We start from the raw sequence: 10015 nt of genomic DNA, 5'->3' as shown, positions 1-10015 counted from the left end.
GGAGGACGGGACTTGGTGTCAAGTGGGCGTGACCAGGGCAGGGAGGGCGGGGCTGGGGCTAGGAGGACGGGACTTGGTGTCAAGTGGGCGTGACCAGGACAGGGAGGGCGGGGCTGGGGCTAGGACGGCGGGACTTGGCATCACATGGGCGGGGCCAGGGCCTGGAGGGCGGGGCCTACTGCTCACCTTCACAGGACACTCGATCAGAGCGAAGCCTGAAGCCAGGTCGGCATGTGCACAGGAAGCTGCCCACAGTGTTATGGCAGGAATGGTGACACACTCGCCTCTCCAGCGGCCTCCGACACTCGTTTACATCTGCAGGAGAGCCTTGCTGTGGACAGCTGCCTTGCCTGGACTACCGAGCCCTTCTTCCTCCCATCCCCTAGCCCATAAGACTCAGGGAGTCTCCCTGCCATGCTCTTATGGGGTCCATCCCTGGCCCAGGGCATGGGATGTGACTCAGAGGGCTGGGAGCAGGGCTGAAATCTAGTACTAGTCTCCTTGGAATGTTCATATATCCAGCAGGGATTTTTTTTTTTTCCTTTTTGTCTTTTTCCATGTCCGGCAATGGATCGCAACCCTCAGTGTCGCCCCCGTACCGGACCGGGACCGGCAACGGGATCGCAACCCTCGGCACTGCTCCCACGCCTCGCTCAGCCAGTGAGCGGGAACTGGTCTGCATGTGGGATCCGAACCCTTGGCGGGAGCGCCGCCGCACTCCCAAGCGGCGCACTATAGCAGTGCGCCACCGGGCCGGCCCTCCAGCAGGGATTTAATGGGGGTATCAGCACTTCATGCCCAGCACTATGCAGTGGAGATTAAGTGCCAGCTGGTGGGGATGAGCCGCAATGGAAATCTCATCTCCAAACCTTCCACCATCCCATTCTTCTTTCTGAAAAGGAGTCTCAAAACGCACTGTGCTGCCCAAGGTAGGCTTCGGGACAAATACCTAACTCCACTAGAACAAGGTCTTTTTTCAGGCCCATGGGACCCCACCTTCAACCCATGAGCCAAGCTCAAGCCAAACATACCAGTCCCTTCCTGGAAATTTCTATTGATGGGCTGAGAAAACGGGTCTCCTTCTAAACTAGAGCAACCAAGACATAATGTGCTTTATTTACCAAGGGGAGCAAAGGCAGCCAAGAAAATGGGTGAGCAGAGAGGAATCCTTGGTGTGTATCTGGCAGAGGAGTGGAAGAGACACATAACAGGGTGAAAGTGGCATGTAGCCAGGAAAAGTCCAGGACAGGGTCTTCCAGGTGGAGCCACGCCAACCCCAGGACAGGAAGGCTCTGAGCAAAGGCTTATGCCCCTTCAGGCTCCAGAGGATCAAGAAGTGCAATTGTTGACCTTTCCCAGTCCCTGGGTGTGCCCTGCCCATCCTCCTGATTGGCAGCCTAAGTGTGCAGCCCACAGGGCCCTGCACACCTTACCTACACAGGAGTGTCGGTTGCCGTGGAGATGGAAGCCAGCTCGACAGGAACACTTGTAGCTGCCAATGCTGTTTTTACATCTCTGCTGACAGGGGTTCCCTAGGCATTCATCAGTGTCTGGAAGGGGAAAAGGCAAGGCTGGGGTTCAGTTCCCCAAGAGTTTTGGAAATGTGTGGTCCTCTTTTTCTCTCTCATCACCAGCTCCTACCCGACTCAGGGCCGTGGGGGGCCACCTTCACCCCCTCTCTTCCTCAGTGCCCACACCCAGTCTATCAACTCCCAAAGACTCCCTGGACCTACCCACTCCACCCTCGCTTCCAACCCTAGGCTGGGCCACCTTGTCTCTAGTTTGGAGAACAGCCACAGCCTCCCACATGCCTCCATGCCTTTATCTGTGTCCCTCCCAAGCCATCCTCTACACAGCCTCCAGGATGCTCTGGCCAAAGGACACCTCGGATCAGGCCACTCCCTACTGAAAACCTCTCCGTGGCTCCCACAGGCCACAGGTCTCATCCTAGGTCAAGGTACCAGCGCTGCATCACAGCTCACGAGGGCTTTAAACACAGCCCACGAGGACTTTAAACACAGCCCTGGGCTGCCTTTCCCACCTCCTTCCCTGACCCTCTCCTTCCCTCTGACTTAAATTCTTGATGTCTTCCAAACACACCATGCTCTTGCAGTCCCTCCGTTTGCCTGTGTTCTCCTGTCTGTCTGGAATGCCTTTTCTTCTTGTCAGGAAAACTCCTACTTATACCTCAAAACTCAGCTTCTACAGCACTTCCTCTGTAAAACCTTCCCCAAGCTTTGTTTGAGATTAGGGAAAACTGGAAATAATCTCTATATTCATCAATAAGAGAAGAGCTCATAAACTATGGGATACTTGCATTGCACAATACCAGGCAGCAGTTAAAAAGAACACAGCAGGTATGATTACCCTGATGTGGAAAGATCTCCAAGACCAATTGCTAAGGGGGGAAAAAAACAAGCGGAAGAATGACTAACGTAATATTGAGCAAGTCATTTCATTTCTTTAAGCCTCGGGTTCCTATACAATGAGATGAACAGTACCAACTTCTCAGGATAATGTTGAGTATGAAATGAGAAAATGCACGTAAAGTGCTTAGCCTGGTTCCTGAGACATGAGAGTCCAGTGACTATCACATCTTGGTAAGTGTACATACGAGGGTACTTCAGAAAGTTCGTGGAAAAATAGATTTTTTTTTTTTTTTTTTTTTGCAGCTGGCTGGCACAGGGATCCAAACACTTGACCGTGGCGTTACCAGCACCACACTCTCCTAAGTGAGCTAACAGGCCAGTCCTTTTCCGTGAACTTTTTGAAGTATCCTCGTATGTATATGTACAAGTCATGGAGAGAGGCATGCAGGATGCTCATTAGGCTGATAACTGGGTGCTGTGGACTGAATTGCACCCCTCCAAAATTCATGTTGGAGTCCTACCCCCCAATGTGATGGTACATGGAGGTGTGGCCTTTGGGAGATAACTAGAGTTAGATGAGGTCATGAGGGTGGGGCCCTCATAGTGGGATTAGTGCCCTTATATGAAGATGCACCAGAAAGCTTGTTCATTTTCTCTCATCACCATGTAAAAACACAGCACAAAAACTGCTGTCTGCAAGCCAGGAAAAAAGCCCTCACCAAAAACGAAATTGGCCAGCAACTTGATCTTGGACTTTCTAGCCTCCAGAACTATGAGAAAAATTTTCTGTTGTTTAAGCCACCTAGCCTGTGGTATTTGGTTATGGCAACCCAAGCAGACTAAGACACCAGGGTTATTCTAGGGAGAAGAGAGGGTTGCTGTGGGAGAGAGGGCCTGGGGCTAGCACCGTGATATCTAAAACTTTTTAAATTTGCTAATTTTAACTTTAAAATTTATGAAAATCTCAAACACACAGAAAATAATAGCACAGTTTTAAGAGGGAGCTTTTGTCTCATCTGCCTTTTTAAAATGAGAATGTTTCTTTGCATAACTTGTGTACTCATTAAAAGAATGAGTAATTATTGTAAAAGATCTCTCATCCTGCTCACTTAGGAAAGATTCCTTCTCTTCCCTGGGTTCCCACAGCACCTCTGCCTTGTTCCAACCTTGTTCTTCCCCTCCCCACCAGACCTGAAAGGGATCCTACTCCCCAGGTGTCTCCAGGGCCTGGGCCAGCTTTGGGGCAGGTGGAACCAAGGAATGCAGTGAATCAATGACCCCATCACTGCAGGTCCCTCTGGACAAGCTCAGAGCCAGGTCCCTCCCTCCTCCCCCAGGCCAGTCTGCCCCACTCTGTCCCTCACTCTCCCCAAGGCCTCTCCTTCACCCCCATCCCTCCACCCTCCAATAGCAGCAGCAGATTCCAGTGAGTCAGTGGTTGAGAGTAAGGGCCCTAGTGTCAGATGTGCTGACATTCAAATTCTGACCCCACCTCTTATTAACAGAACAGCCTTGGGCAAGCCTCAGTATCCTCATCAGTAAAATGGGGAGGATAACATTGTGGTGGAGGTTAAATGTACCGACATGTGGAAAGCACACAGTGCTGGGCCTGGCAGGGCTGAGTGTTCAATGTGGTATCGTCACTACCACTTCCAGAGCAGCCATCCCCTCTCTGCCTGCTCACCTTGACAGCTGTGGCGATCTGCAGATAGCTGCATGCCCGGCCCGCACTCGCATACAAAGCCACCTTCTGTGTTCACGCAGTGACCCTCACAAGAGGAGCTTAAACATTCATCAATGTCTGGGAAGAGAGAAGACACTCCTGCAAGGCCCGCTCTGAATGTGACGGTGACTCAGAAACAGAACTGCCTCCCCAGATGTTTACAGTCTGATAACAGAGGAGCCAGGACACACACCCGTGGAAGGCCGGCTGGTCAGGTAATATATGCCCTGCCCAGAACAACCTGTCACAGCACGTGTGCCCTGGAGGAACAACGAACTGGGAGGACCAGTAGCATCAAGAGGAGCCATCCAAGTGGACAAAGGGTTTGAGGAACTTCCAGGCAGCAGCTGAGCTCCTTGGGGACTGCACTGAGGCCCAGGCTGGCTGCAGCTCAGGTTCCTGTCCAGGCAATGGGAGACAGGACTGCAGAGGTGGATTAAGATAAGACCAGGCTGTTGAGCCCAAAGGAGTTCCCTGAGGAGCCCAAAGGAGTGCCCAAGGTGGGGTGACTGGATCACAGTCGTGCTTTAGGAAGGTTAGCCTGGTGAGATGTTCTGGCCTAAGGGGTGAAGGGGGCTGGGAAACGGGGATCTCCCCAAATGCTGCTGCATGGCGCTCCTTCCCCGTCTGGGAACCATGACAACTGTTGAGGACCTAAAGGGACAGCTCAGCCCACTCCAGTCTGCACCCGAGTCTCCCCGCCACCTGGCCCCCATACCTGCTGGACACCTTCACTCTCCTTACCCCACACTCAGCCTTCTACCTGGCATCTATTCACTCTTCCCATGGGCAGATTCTTGGAGACCATACCCACCACCTCTAAGAAGCCCACCCTGACTAACTCCATCGCATCAGTATCCATTGTGGCTACAGCCAATGCCACCCTGTCCTGCACTTGCTTTGACATTACTCTTGGGTCTGTCCTTGGCCCAATTTGCCTCTGCAATGAGAAGTGTGTGCAGGAAGTACCCCATGGCAAAGCCATTCAGGGACTATCAACTGCTCCAGCCCTTCTGGAGGGAAGGTGGAGCAAGCAATGAGACCCTTGCAACCAAACATTCTCCTTCTGGGGAATAATCAGAGAAGCCAACAAGAAGCCTCTGTATTGCAGCATTATCTGTAGCAGTGAGACACGACAGACCACCCAAATGAAGGATGACAGACAACAAGGTATTTCAATTACGACAGCCACGTATACAGCCATTAAAAATTACGTTGTAAGGGCCAAGCCTGTGGCACACTCGGGAGAGTGCGGCGCTGGGAGTGCAGCAGCGCTCCCGCCGCGGGTTCGGATCCTATATAAGGATGACTGGTGCGCTCACAGCACTCACTGGCTGAGCGTGGTGCGGCCGCTCTCAAAAAAGGACCAAAAAAAAAAAAAAATTACGTTGTAAGGAATATTTAGTGATACTCACAATATAAAGTTAAGCAGAAAAAATAATGAACAAGAACTACAGATAAGGTATAATCCCAATTTTATAAGACACACATATATGCATTCATACATACACACACACACGTACACACACTCACATGCACACCCAGGAAAAAGGCCAAAAGAACCCACCTCATTTTAGTAATAAACATCTCCGGATGGAGACTTCCCAGGGATGCTTATTTTTACCTTTCTCCTCTTACTTTCCAAATGTTCCGAAATGAATTATCTTTTATTCGGGGAGAGAAACATTATTTTTACAAAGTTAAAACTCCAAGAAAGCTTTTTTTTTTTTTTTTTTTTTTTGGCAGGGGAAGGAGGTGGCTGCCTAGGACAGGGATCTGAACCCTTGACCTTGGTGTTATAACACCATGCTCCAACCAACTGAGCACACCGGCCAGCCCCCCAAAAGGCTTTTGCCATTCTGGAAAGACTGGCAAGAAACTGGTCACAGTAGCTGCCACTGGGGAAGGTAACAGACTTTGCCTGTAGAAACTTTTTTAAATCACAAACTAATAATACTTTTACAAAATAATTATTGAGTTTAGGTTTCGTCATCTTTCAAATGTCACTTCCCAAGGTAACGTCCCTGGTCACCCCTCCCCCCAGTCCAGGACCCCTCTATGGGCCCTGGCACCTTGTACTTCCCCAGCTACGGTCCCCATTACACTAGGCTGTCTTTGTCCTGTTGTTTGTCTCCCTTCTTCATATTCAGAAGCTCCATAACTGCAGGGACCAACTGATTGTCCTTAAGACCCCAGCCCCTCGCTCTGTTCCTGCCCGTAAGAGGTGCTCTGTAAATAACAGAAGTGACATGTTTCTTTTGCTTGTATGCCTCCGTGTCCACTCTCAAAGGTCAGAGCCTGTCCTGGCTCAGCTTGGCTCTTGCAACTTCCGGGAGACCATCCTGGCAGGACAGGGAGGAGACATCAGTCCCACCCTCCCCCTCCACTGCTCCCAGGCCTCTCACCTGTACACCTGATGCCAACAGCTGTCTCTGTCATCGAGAAGCCCACAGGACACACTCGGGCCACCTCCTGACAGCCACCATGGTTACAGGTAAGGTCACAGCCATATTCCCCACAGGGTCCGTGGGCTTCTAAAACAGGCATTGCACTGGTGAACAACACACCGCTGAGCAGTCCCAGCCACCCGCATCTCACCAGGGCTCCTCCCAAATTCTGATGGGAGGGTGGCTCTGGAGGCAAACAGGCCTGAGTTTAAATCCAGCTCTGCCACTTACTAGCTGTGTGACCCTGAGCAAGACAAGAACTTTTGTGCCTCAGTTTCCTCATCTAGAAAATGGGAATGAAAATGCCTACCTAATAGGGCTATTGGAAGATTATACACTAGAACACACCTCAAATGCCTGCTGCTTGGCACATGATCTCAGTGTTCATTCCACCGTTCCTACCACCATTGCCCTTCCCCAGTTACCTGGGCAGGTAGCCCCTTGCTCTCCGTCCTGGCAGGAGCAGACATTGGGAGCAATGCAGATGCCACTCCCGCAGCCGAAGGAGCAGAGAGCTGAGAGGAGAAATGCAGGTGAGAGACTGGACACTGGGGCCCCCCATCTGCCCCTCAGACTGGGGACCAAGCACTGGCAACACACACTGCTGGTGGAGAAGGCTAGGGGTATGGGGACGAGCACTTACGCAGGGTGCAGTGCCCACTGCCCACGGAGGGCACCCAGCCAGGGCAGCAGCCACTCCCGAACCCAGAGAGGCAGACGTGGGGGCCTGGCCGCCGTCTGCAAGAGAGGAGAGAGCACTTTCTTTCCACGTTCTGTATGGGGGAGGGATTGGTCAACATGAAAGCCTCCCTGCCAGTCTGTAAGTCAATCAACAAACAGTTCTTGAGAACCCCCCCTGGCAGGCCAGTAGGAACTAGCTAAAGAAAATGACCCAGACAGTTTCTCCTAGAGGCAGATGAAGACAAAAGTGAGAGAGGACAGACACCAGCCTCCTCCAATCCCCCTCCCAGGAACAAAGAGCCGGAAGAAAGAGCCTCGGAGCTGAGGAAGGCCTGCAGTGGGTGAAGAGCCCGGGGGTGGCACCTCAGGACTCCGCGCTGCATCCCGTCAGGAAGGTCCTTCCTCACACACACGGGGCTCACTCTCTCCCTTCACCCAGGTGTCTGCTCACGTCGCCTTCTCAGAGAGGCCTTTCTTGTGCACCCAGACCTTGCTTTATCCTTCTCCATAACACTTACTTCCTGGGACACTGTTATTTATGAATTTGTTGATTTGTTCATTGTCTCTCCTACACCTCCCTGAGGACATGGGCTGCTGCTGTTTTGTTACCCAGCATCTAGAGCACCTGGCACATAGTAGGTGCTCGATGAAGAGCTGTTGAGGCAAAGGTTGAGAAGGAAGCCAGCAGAAGAGGAGGGAGAGCATGCCCAGAGGGCACTGGCATAGGTGACATCTCTAGGGCTGGAATACGGGCACCAGTGAGCTGCCCAAATCTGGAGGCAAGGGGGTCTGCACAGCCAGGCACACAATCCAGAGCTGGGTGTGAAGGGGAACCCATGTACAGGAAGGGCAGAAAGCCAGACATGCATCTGGCTGTGTCTTCAACGCTGGGCAAGGAATAGCGCTACTGCCATGGACAAGCCACTGTCCCCACCTTCAAGGGAAAAGTGAAACCAGGTGATAACATAGTGTGACAAGTGCCACAATAGGACAGGCTACGGAGCACTGAGGAGGGTATGGGATGCTTTCCTGGAAGGGCAGTATCTAGGAGGGAGAGAGGCCAAGGAGCAGCCGGTGAAAGAAGAGGAAGGGAGAGGGTATTGCAGGCAGAGGAGTGTCATAGTCACAGGCTGGAAGGAACAGAGACGATGACTGCAACTGGCTCCAGTGACAGGCTGGGCAGAGGGTGATTAAGTCCAGCCCGGTTTGAATTGGGAATCTGGAACAACAGAATAGGGACAAGAAAACTCTCCCCAACTGTGCACCAACCACGTTCAGATGCTGATGGGAATGTCATTCTGCAAGCCAGACACTTTATAGAGCACTATGTGTAAGGCACTGTGACAAGCGCTGGGGACATGGGACAAGGCAGATTTACCCTGTTTTGGGGGAGAATAATCTGTGCCAAATGTGACAAGTATTCTGGAAAGAGAAGCTCAGGGTACCATGGTAGTACAGAAAAGTCTTCAAAAAATTGTCCCTGGGGGACCGGCCTGTGGCTCACTCGGGAGAGTGCGGTGCTGATAACACCAAGGCCCCGGGTTCGGATCCCACATAGGGATGGCCGGTTCGGATCCCACATAGGGATGGCCGCTCACTGGGTGAGCGTGGTGCTGACAACACCAAGCCAAGGGTTAAGATCCCCTTACCGGTCATCATTTTTTAAAAAAAATTGTCCCTGGGGCCTGAGGAGCCTTTTTCCTTCTCTGAAATCATCTCAGAAGAAGAGAGGGCCTTCCTGGGGAAGCGGGGTGGAGCTAGCAGTGACGTCTCACCACCCCCCTTGCTGAAGCAATTATGGCAGCAGCCTGGGAGGAAGAGGCCTGCAGCTCCTGCTCCTCAGACCTGGTTAACAAGCCGAGCCGTGGGGGGGCTCTGAAAGGGACAGACGGTGTCACCAAAGCGGCAGATGAAAGGATGCCTTGAGGAGGCTGGTGGGGAGGCACTCTCAGGTGGGAAGCGGCCGAGCGCCTGCCAGAGCGCCCCAGGGAGCCTCCTAGGGCTGGCGGTGACTTGGAGACAGGTGGCAGGAGTCTGTGAAACGCCGCGAGGCCGGATCGGCGCAAGAACGGGCGGTGGCTGCGGAACACACGTGCGAGCTGCAAGCCTGGCGGGGCCGCCCCCGCCGCGCGCCCCCCGGAGGACGTGGCCGAGAGCCAGGCCGTCCGCTGACACCGTGTTCCCGGGCTCCGAGCATCACGCACACACACGCACGGCCCCGCGGCTGCCCGGCCTCGGCCGGGGGAAACACGTTGGGGGGGGGGGGCGCCATCCATCCGGAAAGACAGCGAAGGGGCACACACCCCACCCCCACCCGCGCGCACGCACGGGCGGAAACCGAAACATAAGCCGGAGAGACCCCGGCGGTTCCAAGGTCCACCGTGTGCGCACAGCCAGGACACAGGGCAAGTCCCCAGCCCCCGAGCGGCCGGCGCAGCGGCGGAGGCCAGGCGCTTGCCAAGGCAGAGCCACCGGCACGTTCGGCAGCGAAAGCCGGCCAGTCCCGAGACCAGGTGGCTTGTCCCGGGCTCCCCACGCCGGGAGTCCGCGCGCCAGGGCACACTCGGGCTCACCCAGTACCTGGATATCCGTCCGCCCGCAGGTCCCAGTCAGGTCAGCCCCAGCCACGGGCGCACAACGGGCACCCGGTCAGAGGCACAAGTTGCTGTCTCTTTGTCCGGACCCCTGGGCTGCGCCCGCGCGGACAGCGCCCCAGAAGGAGCCCCGACCCGCGGCTGCCGGCGGCCCCTCCGCGCCCCCTCGCTCCACGCCAGTAGCGCTCCACCGGCGGGGCC

The 10015-nt window shown here is 54.0% G+C and overlaps 2 protein-coding genes across 3 annotated transcripts in view; both read right to left on the bottom strand.

Annotated features, from left to right (window-relative positions):
• Positions 1 to 6664, bottom strand: part of VWCE (von Willebrand factor C and EGF domains) — a 24895-nt gene extending 18231 nt beyond the window's left edge. For both annotated transcript variants that reach the window (XM_008583992.1, XM_008583993.1), the window contains exons 1-4: positions 6498 to 6664; positions 4054 to 4170; positions 1434 to 1550; positions 187 to 315 (exon numbers count right to left, since the gene is read on the bottom strand). In XM_008583992.1, coding sequence (XP_008582214.1) covers positions 187 to 315; positions 1434 to 1550; positions 4054 to 4170; positions 6498 to 6639 — 505 coding nt within the window. In that variant the 5' untranslated portion in view covers positions 6640 to 6664. The remainder of the gene's footprint in view (positions 1 to 186; positions 316 to 1433; positions 1551 to 4053; positions 4171 to 6497) is intronic.
• A 2313-nt stretch (positions 6665 to 8977) lies between these two features.
• Positions 8978 to 10015, bottom strand: part of LOC103599825 — a 35531-nt gene continuing 34493 nt past the window's right edge. Inside the window, exon 5 of the mRNA XM_008583995.1 lies at positions 8978 to 9800. Coding sequence (XP_008582217.1) covers positions 8978 to 9800 — 823 coding nt within the window. The remainder of the gene's footprint in view (positions 9801 to 10015) is intronic.

Source organism: Galeopterus variegatus, unplaced genomic scaffold (assembly GCF_000696425.1).
Source record: "Galeopterus variegatus unplaced genomic scaffold, G_variegatus-3.0.2 Scaffold3121, whole genome shotgun sequence".
In the NCBI taxonomy this organism is placed as follows: Eukaryota; Metazoa; Chordata; class Mammalia; order Dermoptera; family Cynocephalidae; genus Galeopterus; species Galeopterus variegatus.
Note: the sequence above shows the minus strand (reverse complement) of the source record. Positions and strands in the feature narration are given on the sequence as shown.